Below are 16557 nucleotides of genomic sequence, written 5' to 3'. Positions count from 1 at the left end.
TGCCACCACCACCACCCCTGACAGCGTGTTCCAGGCATCTACCACAGTCTGTAATAATCTTGCCCCGCATATCTCCTTTAAGCTTTTCCCCTCTGATCTTAAAGCTAAACCCTCTAATCTTTGACATTTCCAACCTGAGTAAAACAATTCTGATTGTCTACCCTATCTACAATCTGACTGTCTACTCTATCTATGCCTCGCATAATATTATATACTTCTATCATATCTCCCCTCAGTCTCCAGCACTCCAAGGAAAATATCTTGTTACTAAAACGACCTCAATCAGCTGACTTAGCACCCAGAGAAAATCCACACGGTCACAGGGAGAAAGTAGAAACTCCGTACAGACAGCACCTGGGTCTCTGGCACTGTAAGGTAGTGACACTACCACTCCGCCACCGTGCAGCCCTAGTTAGTATTAACCTAACTAACATGACTGACATAGTCAGCATGGACAAGGTGGGCCGAAGGGCCTGCTCCTGTACTATACAGCTCTATGACTCCATAACTTGGAAACCTATCATAATTTCTTGGACTTTGATGAGACTGAACCCAGGAGCTCCCTGTTGCCAGAAGAACGGTGGCAGTTCAAGCAGGCAGCTCACCACCTTTTCATGGAATCATTCAATCCACCCAACAATTGCTGGCCATGATAAGAAAAATAAGTTATTTGAATAAAACTGGGTGGCGTGGTGGCACAGTGGTAGAGTTGCTGCCTCACAGCGCCAGAGACCAGGGTTCGATCCTGTCTACGGGTGTTGTCTGTACGGAGTTTGTACATTCTCACTGTAACCACGTAGGCTTTCTCCGGAAGCCACGGTTTCCTCCCACCCTCCAAAGACTTACAGGTTTATAGGCTAATTGGCTAGGTAAAATTGTAAATAGTCCCTAGTGTGTGTAGGATAGTGTTAGTATCAGGGATTGCTGGCCGGCGCGGACTCAGTGGGCCGAAGGGCCTGTTTCTAACAAATTAAACTCTAACAAATTAAAACTCTTGGAAAGGTGAATGCCGAACGAGCTGGCCTTTGCCATCTGTGGATGTAATTGCAATGTAACATCCGCGAGAGTATGTCAAGAATGTGAATGGTAAAATGACTGTAATAGACGTGTCTTCTCAGCCCTCAAGGCCTTGAGGTAAAGCACCGTCAGACCCTCTAGCCTGATGGTCAGGTACTTCTTCTGTCTTCAACACTGTTATCAAAGGCACCAACCAGGAGGAACGCAAGACAGGCCAGCAAACTTCAGAGCAGCAGGGCTTTGATACTCTCTCAGCCTCTGCAGACAGCCTCATCTGTGTCTCTTGCATGATCTATCGCCATTGTCCAGTTAATAGACAAGGCCAGCATAAGACCACATCCCTCCTGCTAATTACAGCCCACCGATATGATGAATGATTCAAACTTTCCCCATAACACCTGGCTCTCTCAGCAAAGGACTCTAAAGTCAGACAGGTTAACTGGGGCTCTTCCTAAAGGCACTGCAATATGAATTGATACTTGGAGACCCAGAGAGATACTTAGAAACATAGAACCAGACAACAGAGACAGAAGCCAAAGATAGGCACAAAATGCTGGAGTAACTCAAGGTCTGAACTTTTATAAACTTTTTATTTAGACTTTTAAAGATACAAAGTGGAAAAAGGCCCCAAATGCTGGAGTAACTCAGCGGGTCAGACAGCATCTGATGCTGCCTAAACCCATTGAGTTACTCCAGCATTTTGTGTCTATCTTCCGTATAAACTAACATCTGCAGTTCCTTCCTATACATGGAAAAAGGCCCTTCGGCCCACTGAGTCTGTGCCGACCAACGATCATTCCTTACAATGGTACCATCCTACACACTAGGGACAATTTAATTTACAGTAGCCAATTAACCTACAAACCAGCATGTTTTTGGAATATGGGAGGAATCCAGAAGACTTGGAGTAAAGGAATCACCCGTAGGCAAGATTGAACTCGGATCTCTGGTGCTGTAAGGCATCAACTCTACAGCTGTGCCACTCGGCAGTCTGATAAAGGATGCCGGCTCGAAACATCACCTATCCATTCCCTCCAGAGATGCTGCCTGACCTGCTGAGTTACTCCAGCACTTGGTGCCCATTTGTTGGTGCCTGCGCTCCTCTAATAGAAAGGCACAGCCCACAACATGTGTGAAGGGATTATGAGCAGGCAGTCTAGGCCATAAACAAACACAGTCGAAGCAATGAACACCTGGGATGGGGTTGGAAAATATTTTTATATAGTTAAATTGCAGTTAGCTGTGACTGCCCAGGTTCCTTTAACACAGGAAAAGCAATCATCTTAAAGAGGGTGGCTCATCATTAACTGGCACTTTTAACAAGTTAAACTATTACAAGAGTTAGAATTAATTTCTAACTCTTGTAATGGGGCAACCATTATGAAGGTACAGGCGCTGAAAACCAACAGATGTGAATGTGTGGCAAGGTACCCTCAAGCTAAATATATTTTTTATTTAATGAGATTCCTTGAATCTACCTAGGCTGCCTTGCCAGTGAAGGGAAGGTTCCAGATCCAGGCAGACATATACAACATAGAACAGTACAGAATGTGTAGGAAGAAGGAACTGTAGATGCTAGTTTATACTGAAGATGGACAGAAAATGCTGGAGTGATTCCCACACTGACTTTTGTGGCCTGGGCCTCGTCCACTGTCAGAGTGAGGCTGCAGTCAAATTAGAGGAACAGCACCTTATATTTAACTTGGGTGTACAACTAGAGTTGCCAACTTTCTCACTCCCAAATAAGGGACAAATTCCCGACGGCAATTCGTTGCCCGACTCCGCCGTGGCTAGGTGAATAATGAATTGGCCCGGGTGCTGGACTGCACACAAAGCCCAGCCGGTCGGTCAGTTTTGGCCCGGGCCACGCGACATCACGCGCAAAGTCCGGCACCCCATCTAACTCATGACAATAGATAATAGACAATAGGTGCAGGAGTAGGCCATTCGGCCCTTCGAGTCAGCACCGCCATTCAATGTGATCATGGCTGATCATCCCCAATCAGTACCCCGTTCCTGCCTTCTCCCCATATCCCCTGACTCCACTATCTTTAAGAGCCCTATCCAGCTCTCTCTTGAAAGCAACCAGAGAACCTGCCTCCACCGCCCTCTGAGGTAGAGAATTCCACACTCTCACAACTCTCTGTGCGAAAAAATATTTCCTCGTCTCCGTTCTAAATGGCTTACCCCTTACTCTTAAACTGTGGCCCCTGGTTCTGGACTCCCCCAACATCGGGAACATGTTTCCTGCCTCCAGCGTGTCCAAACCCTTAAAAATCTTATATGTTTCAATAAGATATCCTCTCATCCTTTTATACTCCAGAGTGTACAAGCCCAGCTGCTCCATTCTCTCAGCATATGACAGTCCCGCCATCCCGGGAATTAACCTTGTAAACCTACGCTGCACTCTCTCAATAGCAAGAATGTCCTTCCTCAAATTATGAACCGATGATCGGCCATGAGAAGGCAGGGTGGTGGTGTCGATGGTAAGCAAAGGTCTGAAGGTCGGACAGCTGGCTGGGCTGCTGACTCCATGGGCTGTACTACGTTGGGACGGGTGAGGAGGGGCCAGACCCGGCGCTCCGACCCGACAGTCCCCTCGACCTGAGTAGTAGCAGTGAAATACCAGTTCTGTATGGATCAAACCAATTTAGCCCAATATACCCGATGTCCCGGCTAATACAGAACAGTTGCCAACCCCTACATACAACCCAGCGGTATGAATGTTGATTTCTCCAATTTCAAATAACTCCTGCATTCCCTCCCCCACTCTACTCATCCTACCAGATCCACAGTTTGCATCCTTATACCCCCCTCGTTAGCACATCTTCCCCAGCCAACAACGGGTCATTATGGACTCCACCCATTATGAGGTTATCGTTTGCCAGCCCTGATTTGGCCTGGCCTTTCCTCGCCTCCAGTTTCCACCCCCTTCCCCCTCACCCAACCGCTATCTTTCAGTCTGAAGAAGATTTCTCACCCGAAACTTTACCTAGTCACCAATACTTTTTCTCCAGAAATGCTGCCTGACCTGCTGAGTTACTCCAGCCTTTTGTGTCTATCTGTAGAACTATATGGCACAGGAACAAGCCGTCGGCCCACAACGTCTGTGCTAACTCATATCTGCCTGCATATAATCTATATCCATCCACTCCCTGCATATCTTTAAAAACTCTTAAACCCTTGGCGACACATTCCAGGCACCCACCGCCCTCTGTGTAAAAACCTTACTCCACACCTCTCCTTTAAACCTTGCCCCTCTTACCTTAAAGCTACAGCTTCTAGTATTTTATATTTCAATCCTGGAAAAAAGATTTTGACCGTCTACCCTATCAATGCCTCTCAAATTTTATATACTTCTGTACACATCTCCGGCTTTCCAGAGAAAACAATCCAAATCTGTCTAACCTCACTCTGTAGCTAATACCTTCTAACCCAGGCATCATTCTGGCAAACCTCCTTTGTACTTTGTGTTACAAAGTGGTTGCCACACAATACCAGGGGGGGGGGAAATCTGGATTTGGGATTCCGATATCAGCACATTATTCTTCGCAAAAAAAGTGTCAAATAGAATTCCTGGCAACTGAACAGAGACAATTATGAGACAGGAACAAGGTTTGGTTCACTGGGTGTATACAGATGAGCCGATGCTTCTCTTCAGAGTGATTTCCAAGAGTGAGAGGTCACCACAACAATTATATTGGTGAGCTGGCTCATTTAATGGACTCATTTACCATTCAGTGGGCTGTGGAGAAATGTGCGGCTGATTTCCAGCCAACAGAGGACTGATTATCTCTGGTCCTGTATAATGTTATAAGGGAGAAGGGCGGCCGACTCGATGGGATGGCTTTGCTCAAACTGCTTTAGCTTCCCTCATACAATTATAGTCATATCCCTCATTATCCTCTGATAAGCCAATATCACACTGCAAGGTTACAACTGAGGAATTGCTGTGTTACTGGCAGAGCATAGTTGGACTTACTAATGCACTTGCCACTACTCTTGGGAAGAAAATTTTATACAGCCATTTTTCATAATCTCAGAATGTTCCAATGTACTGTATATACAACACAGCCACACACATTGCAATGCCCACACAAATGCAGGCACGAACTCGGTTAAATGTACACCCATACACACAGATGCAAAAACATGGATACACACAAATAGATACACACATACAGACGTACACAAACACAGGCACACTTAGGGATCATCACACACATGCAGAGAGAGAAACATACACAGACAACACACACACAAATAGACACACACAGACATACAAACACAAGAAAAATCTTCACACACAAATAGAGACACACAGAGATAATGACACACATACTGAGACAGACACATACACAAATACAGATATACACAAACACAGACCCACACACAGACACATACACAGATAAATATACACACATACATTGATGCAGTGACAGTTACTAAGATACATACAAATAGACACAAGCACACATACACTCAGGTGACAGAAAGACACATGGAACATAGAACGGTACAGTACAGGAGCAGGTCCTTCGGCCCATAATGCCGAACATAATGTGGCAATAAATTAAGCAGAATATAATGCTAGCGTGAGTTAATCTGTTCTGCATGCATGAGAGTTAATACATATACCTATTCATTGCACATATTGCATGTACACATTCAACCTATGAATATAAATTGACACATATGATTTTAAATGTAGACTCTGTTCTCCAAAAGACTAATTTGTATTCAGTATCAATATGTAATCATGGTTAAAGCCAAGTATTTCTTGGAAAATAATGTGTGCGTTAGCAAGATTACATCTGCATCACATTGGTCACCCTCGTGAAATATTTTGGAAAATCAGCAAAAGGGATTTGAAAATTTACACAATGGCTCAAAGTATAATTAAGGAAAGATGACAGCACCAGAATAAGGGACTGGTTGTAAGATACAGTGAAAAACAAAATGATGCTGTATGAAGGTGAGATTTTGGCAGGCAGCATGCAGGAGAATTTTTTTTTTTTTTTTGCATTGATATGTAGAACATGAAAACGGAGAAGAACAAGAACAGGCATATTTGATTCAGCTTAAAGAGACTGGAAGTGCAGAGGCCCCAGTGCACTGCTTTGCCCGGGGGCATATAATGCTGTCAAGACGGCCCTGGGCCGAAGGGCCTGTTTCTATGCTGCATCTCTAAACTAAGCTAAACCAACTTAATGGGGTAAAGTTTCCTACCCTTTAACCTGATTTATACCTGGGTAAAGCATAATGAAAGCCAAATTAATAACTGTCTCCCTCTCCCCCATATAAGCAATTGGCAATGATCAACATGTCTCTCATTGCTCGTGTTTAGTTTAGAGATGCAGCATGGAAACAAGCCCTTTTGCCCACCAAGTCCATGATGACCATCGATCACCCGTTCACACCAGTTCTATGTTATCCCACTTTCTCATCCACTCCTTACACACTAGGGGCAATTTTACAGAGGTCGATTAACTTACAAACCCACAAGTCTTTTGGAAGTGGGGTGAAAAACCACAGGGAGAATGTGCAAACTCCACACAGAAAGCACCTGAGATCAGGGTCGAACCCGGGACTCTGGCGCTGTGAGGCAGCGGCTCTACCAGCTGCGCCGCTGTGCCGCCCAGCTGTGCCATTGTGCCGCCCATGTTCCATCGTTAAACAGGAGAGGCAGGAGGAACTATCATCGCCACATTTTTATTCTGATTTGCAAAAACTCAAGCCAACAAAAGCAAAATCCACTGAAGAGTTTTGTTTAAATTAAGACTTGAGGAGAGGGCTGATTCAAAAAGCTTGGTGTGTTAATGTTTTTCATTAGAGTTAGGATCAAGGGCTTGGTTTCCCAAAAGCCCCATTGATTTCTAGTAAAAGTTTATACAAGCCTGTGGCAATGTAGAGCGCACTGTTCTGTGTTGTGATTAACCCCTTCTGTGCTCTGGCTGAGGAATCACAGCAGAACCTTGCCTTGCCATTGATATGAACCTGTCGGCCTAACATGAGAGATCCAGCCTTCATGAGAGAGTTACGCCATAGAGTCATAGAGTAATACAGCGTGAAAACAGGCCCTTCGGCCCAACCTACCCATACTGACCAACATGCCCCACCTACACTAGTCCCAGCTGCCCGCGTTTAGTCCATATCCCGCTAAGCCTGTTGTATCCATGTACCTGTCCAAATGTTTCTAAGCATTGTGAAAGTACCTGCTTCAACTAGCTTCCCCGGCAGCTTCTTCCACATACCTACTACCATTTGTGTAAAAAAGTTGCCTCTCAAGTTCCTATTAAATCTTTCCACCCTCATCTTAAACCTATGTCCTCTGGTTCTCAATTCACCAGCTATGGGTGAAAGACTGTGCATTTACCCTATCTATTCCTCTCGTGATCTTATACAGCTCTATAAGATCACCCCTCCTCATCCTCCTGCGCTCCAAGGAATAAAGTCCCAGCCTGCTCAACATCTCCCTAACGCTCAGGTCCACCAGTCCTGGCAACATCCATGTAAAAGTCCTGGCAACACACTCTGAACACAATATGTTGACATTTGTCTGGTCCAGCAGGACATATATGGGGACATACATGATCTACTGCTGAACTGTTCTTGAACCTGGTGGTGTGGAGACTTCAACGTTCTGAACCTCCTGTCCAACAGTAGCAGCGAGAAGAGGGTCTTACTGGGTTGGTGGGCGATCTTTGATGATAGATGCCACCTGCTTGAGGCAGATGCTTTCGGCAAAGCAACATTTGGTTGACCTCTCACCTCTCACTTTAATGTTCATTTGCTCCATGACCACCGTATAACACTGCATCATGTTGCATTCCTTCTTCTCCCTGCTCCCATCCGGCAGTAGATACAGAAGCTTGAAAATGCACACCACAAGCCTCAGGAACAGTTTCTTTCCCTCCATTATCAGGCTTCTGAACGGTCCTTCCATAAGCTAGGGTACTGTTAAATTCACCTCTACCTCATTGCGGTCATTGGACTTTGTCTATGGAACTGATGCACTACAATGCTGAGAACTACAGTATATCCTGCACTCTGTACCTTCGCTATGTCTCTCTCTATTGTAGTTATGTTTGAACTGAATATATCCATTGTATATATATCCCTCGCCCCTAACTCAGTCTGAAGAAGGCTCTTGACGCGATACGTCACCCATTCCTTCTATCCAGAGATGCTGTCTGACCCGCTTAGTTACTCTAGCATTTTGTGTCCATCTTCAGTTTAAACCAGCACCTGCAGTTCCATCCTACACATATTATCTGATCTATTTGAATAGCCAGTTACACAAAGCTGTTCACTGTACCTAGGTATATGTGATAATTATAAACCTGAACCTAAAGGATATACTATTGGAGCTCTGCAGGTATACGGTCGAGAGCACACTGCCTGGTTGGTTTGGCGACTCAAACACCCAGTAACAAAGGAGATTATAGAGAATGGTAGACTCTGCCCAGTGCATCACGGATACTGACCTCCCCACCATTGAAACTATCAGCAGGAGACACTACCTCAAAAAGACAGCTAATATCATCAAAGATCCACACCACCCTGGTCACACAATTATTTTGCTCCTACCATCGGGAACGAGGTACGAGGGCCTGAAAACCATGACCATTGATAGGGTAAATGCACAGAGTCTTATAGCTAGAGTAGGTGAATCAAGAATCAAAATGCAGATTTCTCGCCGAGTCACATACCATGCTAATTTGGGAATATTCTGCCGTTCTCTCCATAAATCATGTCATAGGAACAGAATTAGGACATTTGGCCCATCCAGTCTACCCCGCCATTCAATCATGGCTGATCTACCTTTTCTTCTGAACGCCATTCTCCTGCCTTCTTCCCATAACCCTTGACATCCTTATCAATCAAGTATTTGTCAATCTCTGCCTTAAAATCCACAAGTTTTATTCACAAGTTGTTGCTCAAACTCAACAACCAAAAATCTGTAGCCTCCCTTTGATCTGGTATTTTGTTTGTTCACATGCTTGATCAATGGTGTTTTATCATTAATGTTTTATTATTATTAATGTTTAGTGTTTTCTGAGTCATTCGTAACTGTTACTGTATGTCATGTTGTTATTTGTGGGCGGAGCACCAAGGCAAATTCCTTTTATTTTGAGGCTATACCCTCTGGTTCTAGACTCTCCCACTAATAGGGCGGCACGGTGGCGCAGCGGTAGAGTTGCTGCCTTACAACGCCGGAGACCCAGGTTTGATTCCGACTACGAGTGCTGTCTGTACGGAGTTTGTACGTTCTCCCTGTGACCTGCGTGGGTTTTCTCAGATATCTTTGGTCTCCTCCCACATTCCAAAGATGTACAGGTTTGTAGGTTAATTGGCTTGGTAAATGTATAAATTGTTCTTAATGTGTGCAGGATAGCGTTAATGTGCGGGGATTGCTGGTCGGCGCGTACTTGGTGGGCCGAAGGGCCTGTTTCCGTGCTGTATCTCTAAACCAAACTAAACTAAACTAGTGGAACAAGACTAACAAGACTTTCAAGACTAACTAGCAGTGGACAATAAAACATGGCCCCCTCAGCTTGTAAAATATATTGGAAAATTTCCTTCCAAAGTCAGGTTTACCTTCACTGTTACTCACCTAAAAATTTCCCTGAAACTAATTACTTTCTCCTGCACGATGAGGCTATCGTCAGAGAGTGATTAGGACAGAAGCACTCCCTTCAGCCCACCAAGCCCCTCCCAACCATGGGTACTGGGCTCTACTGATCCCATTCATCAGAAACCTTGGCAATTCAAACGCTTGCCTAGATATTCTTCTCTTGCGCACATCATTTCATATGTTCATAATAAATAGGAGCACAATTAGGCCATTCTGCCCATCAAGTCTGCTCCGCTGTTCAATCATGGCTGATCCATCTTTCCCTCTCATTCTTCTGCCTTCTCCCAGTGACCTTTGCCGCCCTTAGTATTCAAGAACCTATCAATCTCCACTTTAAAAATGCAAATAGATTTGGCCTCCAACACCATCGGTGGCTATGACTTCCACATAGTCAATATTCCACAATTTCAATGCCCTTAATGGGCTTCTAGGTTAGGGCAATGGAACAGATATCCCAACAAGCCATCTTTTGACTCAGAGTAGTGGAATCAAGAAACAGAGGGCATAGCTTTAAGTTGAGAGCGGAGAGATTTAATAGAAACCTGAAGGGCAACATTTTCACACCAAGGTATATGGAACGAGCCGCCAGTGGAGGTAATTGAGCTGGTACTACAACAACACTTAAAAGACATTTGAACAGGTACATGGATAAGAAAGGTTCTGGATGGATATGGGCCAAACACGGGCAGGTAAGACTAGCGTAGATGGGGCAACTTGGTCGGCATTGTAAAATTGGGCTGGTTTCAGTTGTGTGTGACTCCATTACCAGAGATGGGTGTTAGGGAGAAATACTACAGTCTCCCACATGCAAGTAGCCTGTTCATCACACAAACCAGTCTCCATCACACCCCTCATCGACTCCATCTACACCACGCTACCTCAGGAAAGCAATCTACATAATTAAGGACAACTTGCACCCCGCTCATTCCCTCTTCTCCAGTCATTCCATTGGGCTTGAAAGAACATACCGCCAGATCAGGATCAGCTTCTTCCCCACTATTATCAGACTACTGAACAGCCCTCCCATAAACTAGAGTGAAGTTCGATCTTCCAACCTCCCTCATTGCGGACCTTGCACTTTTTTCAAACAACATTTTCTCTGCAGCTGTAACACTGTAACACTATATTCTGCACTCTTGTATTTTTCTCTTTGCACTACCTGTTGTATTTGTGTAGGACTTGATTGGACTCATATACAGTTTGATTTGACTGGCCCCACACGGGAGACCGTACAAACACCCCACTAACAGCACCCATCGTCAGGATAGAACGCGGGTCTCTGGTGCTGTAAGGCAGCAACTCTACCATTACACCTAGCATTGGAGTAGATGGGTGGTTGGCAGCCAGCATGGTCCCGGTGGGCCGAAGGGCCTACTGCCATGTTGCGTGACTCCATGAGTCAAATCTGCTGCACTGTTCAGAATGCACAGATTGCTTTCCAGGCTCGGAGACGTGCGGTGTTTTCTTTCCAGCCTTTGCAAAGTACGACTTTACAGGGGAGGCATTCACACTGAAGGCTGTGGCCACTTCACACCAGAACTCCGTGGAGCACATCTGTTTTCTGGAAGAACCGCTGTACATATTCCCTCTTTGGCGGGTGGTTATAAAGAGGAATTTCATGGTCGTAAATACAAAATCCTTCAGTGCACATGGCCTTTCAGAGGTGATGTTTCCCAGTTACTGGTAATTGTCAAACACTTCCTGTCCATCGGCAGTCTTGCAAAAGGCTGCAGTTTTTGAAGTTTGAAACGTTGCGCTGTTAAGGGGCCACTTCCCTCAGAGCTGGCAGGCCGAGAGAGGGGGGCGGCAAGGTCTAATCAGAGTCATGGTGCATGGAAACAGGCCCTTCGGCCCACCTTGTCCATGCTGAACAAGTTGGCATAATGGGCTGGTTCAATTTGCCTGCATTTGACCTGTAGCCATCTAAACCCCGTCCAATCCATATATTTTCCAAATGTCCTTTAAAAGTCGTAAGTGTATCTGCTCTCTCTGGCAGTTCATTCCAGACATGGACTAACCTCCGAGTGAAAAGGTTGCCCCCGAGGTCTCTGTGCTCACTCACCTTCAGCCTGTTCCCACGAGTATTAGAATCCTCTACCCCCTGGGTAAAAGACTGTGAGCATTCTCTGTGTCCATGCCCCTCATGATCTAGCACACCTCAATAAGGTCATTCCTCTGCCTCCCTTGTTCCAAAGAAAAAAGTCCCAGGCCATCTAACATTTCCCTGTAACTCAAGCCTGCAAGCCCAGGTAACATCCTGGTGAATCTCTTCTGCACCCTTTCCGACTTAATGACAAGGGAGTGGAGCAGATCTGCTGTCAAGCACAAATTTTACTCGTCCCCTGCCCGACTCCAAGTTTCCAATCAATCCACTTTCCAAGGAATCTGCTTTTTCCTGAGCCGAGGTTTGAAGTCCAAAGCCCTCTGGTTTTAGAATCCTCTCCCGTGTCATCAGACTCCAAAAGTAGGAAAGATCGACCCAAGGTGCTGGAGAATGCCACGGGTCAGAAAAACGCAGACAGAATCTTCTCCTTAACTAGAGCAACATTATGGGGGACCCCTTCCACCCCAGCACAGACTGTTCCAGCTGCTACGGTCAGGGAAACGCCTCCGTTGCCATGCTGTGAAAACAGAGAGGATGAGGAGTTTCTCCCAGTGGCCATTAGGACTGGAAACTCCTATCTCACCAGGGACTAACTTACTGTAACAATTTACTGCTGTGTGGTGTCTTTTTATAATTGCTGTTTTTCTTTTTTCCCCGCACAAATGTGTAATTACTGATTCTGTTCCATTCTGTTTTGTAGTTTTTTGCACTATCCGCAAGCATTGCCACTTTTCATTTCACTGACTTGACTTGACTGTTAGTCGAGTTGCGTGACATTAGGTTTACAGTAAAACCTCTACATTTTGGAGTAAGCTCGGAAGTGGCGGAGTAAAGTGTTTCCACCTGGGGTGGACTCGGACACCAGGGTGGCTGGGAACTCACCTGTCCAGCAGTCCCGCTGCGTTCCTTCGCGGTCGGCCTATGTTGGGCCCGTACAGGCTGGCTTTAGTGTAGAACCGGACGGACTGAAGCAGGTTCTTGAGCTGAACGTAGTCCTTCCCAAGCCGGCTCCCGTTGATAGTCCTCCCCACCATTGATCGGTAGCTGTTGGGCTCTGCAGGTGGAAACATAGCAGGTCACCAACAATAATTAGCTGGACAGCACAGGACCCAGACTCTTTGGCCCGCAATGTCTGTGCCCAACATGCTGCCCATTGGGGTGGTAGAGTTGCTGCCTGACAGCACCAGAAACCCGGGTTCAATCCTGACTACCGGTGCCATCTGCGTGGAGTTGGTACGTTCTCCTCGTGACCTCTTGGGTTTTCGCTGGTGCTCCGGTTTCCTCCCACACTCCAAAGACGTGGGGGTTTGTAGGTTGATTGGCTTCTGTAAATTGTTCCCAGTGGTGAGGATAGAACTGGTGTATGGGTGATCATGGTTGGTGTGGAATCGGAGGGCCGAATGGCCTGTTTCCATGCTGTATAAAAACTAATCCCTAAACTCTAAACTAAGTCAAACTAATCTCCTTTGCCTGCACCTGATCCATAGCCCAGCATTCCCTGCATATGCCTAACTAAAAGACTCTTTAAAGCTATCTGCCCCCACCACCACCCCTGGTAGCACATTCCAGGCACCCTCCACTCATTGCGTTAAAAAAAAAAAACCTGGCCTACACATTTCCTTTAAACTTCACCCCCCCCTCACCTTAAAGCTATGCCCTCAAGTCCTTGACATTCCCACCCTGGGAAAAGAGTCTTCCCTAAATATGCATCTCGTAATTTTACACACTTCTATCAGATCAATCCTCAGCTTCTGGTGTTCCAGAGAAACCTCTCCTTCGTAATACCCTCTAAGCCAAGCATCATTCTGGTAAAAAGGAATAGGTAACATTTTGAGTCGGAACCCTCTCTCGGAATTCCGACCTGAAACGTCATCTATTCCTTTTCTCCTGAGACGCTGCCTGACCCACTGAGTAATTCCAGCATTTTATGTCTGTCTTTGGTATAAACTAGCATCTGTAGTATTCCTACACAATCATTCTGGTAAACACCTTCTGCATCCTTTCCACAGCCTCCACAGCCTCCCTGTAATGGGGTGACCAGAATCGCACACAATGCTCCAAATGCAACCAAGCCAAAGTCCTATAAGGCTGAAACATGACTTCCTGATGCTGTACTCATTTGCCCAACCAACGAAGGCAAACATACCATACACATTTATTGACTGCTAGTTATTATTATTCACGTTAATATTCGTGAACGTGTTTAGTTTTGTTTAGTTTTGTTTAGAGATACAGCACAGAAACAGGACCTTCACCCACCAAGTCCATGCCGACCAGTGATCCAAGTACAATAGCACTATCCTACAGACTAGGGGTAATTTATATACCAAGGCCAAATTAATCTACAAACCTGTACATCTTTGGATTGTGGGAGAAAACCGGAGCACCCGGGGAAAACCCACACAGTCACAGAGAGAACGTACTAACTCCGAACAGACAGCGCCTGCAATCAGGATCGAACCTTGGACTCTGACGAAGTAAGGCAGCAACTCTACAGCTGCGGCACCCTGCCGCCCACACTGTGTTCTTGTAAATTGTGTAAACGAGGCAAATTTCGTTAGAGATATCCTACAATGCACAGCTATGGATGGAGAGTGGTTTACTGCCACTTACATCGGAAAAATAGACTAGTAAATCAAAAACACACATGTGGAAAAGTCAACATCATTACTGAGAATGTTTGCAAATAGTAGCCGCGTGTTGAGGACACCTGTATTATAACTAAAATAAAATTGCTCTATGTGTGATATTCACATTATGACGAGATCACTGCATATCCTAGTAATTAGGGCAACACGTTGCAAATTCTCATGCAAAGATTTGGCACCAGACTGAGGGGCTGGATGGCTTCCTGTGCTGTCAGATATAGTGAAAAACAAAACGGTGCTGGGGAGGAGGTGATATTTTGCAGGCAGCTTGTGGGAGAACGTTATAATGTTTTGCAATTAAAAAAATCATTTTTGCCAAGTCTTCTTTTCACTGGCTCCAGAATTTATGTGTGATTTGAATAGATAATTTGTGTGTGGTTTATATGTAAATTTTGAACAAATTATATCAAGTATGTGCAATCTATCTACAATTTATGAGTGGCTTCTGTGCGATTTAGGGCAGCACAGTGGTGCAGCGGTAGAGTTGCTGCCTGACAGCACCAGAGACTCGGGATCGATCCTGGCTATGGGTGCTGTCTGTACGGAGTTTGCAAGTTCTCCCTGTGACCGCGTGGGTTTCCTCTGGATCGACATAGCCTTGATGGGCCGAAGGGCCCGTTTTCACACTGTGTCTCTAAAGTAACGTCTCAACTAAAAAGAGAGTGCCCTATTCATGATATTCACATGTTGAGGAGATCACAGTATCTCCAAAGAATTGATAGTATTAATATTTGCATCAGAGATAGCAGGGAAGGTAGGAGTGACTTAGGGAAGTATGAGCAAGGAGACAGTTACCATCAATAATAAAGAGAAGCCCCAACCTAAAACATCACCTATCCATGTTCTCCTGAGATGCTGCTTGACCCGCTGAGTTACTCCAGCACTCTATCTTCTTTTGTAAACCAGTTTCTGCAGTTCCTTGTTTCTATATTTTTCTGGATCAGTTTACTGTTGTAAAGTTGTACAGCGTTAGCTTTTGTTTGTCTGAGAAAACATCAGTCTTTGCTCTTTCCTCTCGCTCCCACTTACATTATCCTTTTCTGCTAGCATATATCCAACCTCAGCTAAGTTGAAAGAAGGTGATCAGAAGAGTTGTGAGGATTTGAGTGATGTCAAGAACCAGAGGGCAAAGATTTAAGGTGAGTGGGGAAAGATCTTAGACTTTAGGCATTAGACTTTAGAGATACAGCATGGAAACAGACCCTTTGGCCCAACAAGTCAGCGCTGGCCAGCGATCACCCTGTACACCAGCACTGTCCTACACAGTAGGGATAATTTACAATTTTTACCGAAGCCAATTAACCTACAAACCTGTACATCTGAGTTGTGTGGGAGGAAACCGGAGCACCTGGAGAAAACCCACATGCTCAGGGAGAACGTGCAAACTCCATACAGATGGCACCCATAGTCAATATACAAACTGGGTCTCTGGCGTTGTAAGGCAACAACTCTTCCGCTGTGCCACTTTACCACCCCCTTTAATTGGAACCTGAGGAGCAACTGTTTTCGCACAGGAGGTGAAATGAGCTTCCAGAGGAGGCAGTTGAGGCAAGTACTATAACACCTTTTAAAAATATTTGGACAGGTACATGAAAAGGAAAGGTTTAGAGGGATACGGAGCAAATGCAGGCAGGCAATACTAGCGTAGATGGGCATCTTGTTTGGCATGGACTAGTTAGGCCGAAGGGCCTGTTTCCGTGCTGGTTGACTATGACTATGACGCATTCAAAGAGCTGGTTCAGAAGCAAATTAAACTACAAAACTGTCTTTGGACTGTGGGAGGTAACCACAGCATCCGTAGATAACCCAAGCAGTCACAGGGAGAACGTACAGACAACACCCGTAGTCAGGATCGCACCTGGGTCTCAGGCGCTGTTCAGCAGCATTTCTACCGCTGCGCCACTGTGCCGCCCCTTGCCCCAGACCTTCCTCACCTCTTTCTACCAGCTATCTCCCCTTCACTCCCTCAGTCTGAAATCTGAAACATTCTCTATCCATTTCCTTCCACAGATGCTGCCTGACCCGTCGATTTCTTCCAGCAGTTTTTTTTGGCGCAAACCTGTTTATATTGTGGAAGGGAGGGTGGGGGGTGGAAATTGGCCAGATTGCCAGATTGACAGGGGAGTTGTGCACCACTTTGATCTGTGTCT

General features: G+C 45.5%; 1 protein-coding gene across 1 annotated transcript in view; it reads right to left on the bottom strand.

The window, feature by feature from the left end:
* hpse2 (heparanase 2) overlaps positions 1-16557 on the bottom strand; it is a 145331-nt gene that overhangs the window by 52016 nt on the left and 76758 nt on the right. The window contains exon 5 of the mRNA XM_055647039.1: positions 12642-12813. Coding sequence (XP_055503014.1) covers positions 12642-12813 — 172 coding nt within the window. The remainder of the gene's footprint in view (positions 1-12641; positions 12814-16557) is intronic.

This window comes from Leucoraja erinacea, chromosome 15 (genome assembly GCF_028641065.1).
Source record: "Leucoraja erinacea ecotype New England chromosome 15, Leri_hhj_1, whole genome shotgun sequence".
NCBI classification, from domain to species: domain Eukaryota; kingdom Metazoa; phylum Chordata; class Chondrichthyes; order Rajiformes; family Rajidae; genus Leucoraja; species Leucoraja erinaceus.
Note: the sequence above shows the minus strand (reverse complement) of the source record. Positions and strands in the feature narration are given on the sequence as shown.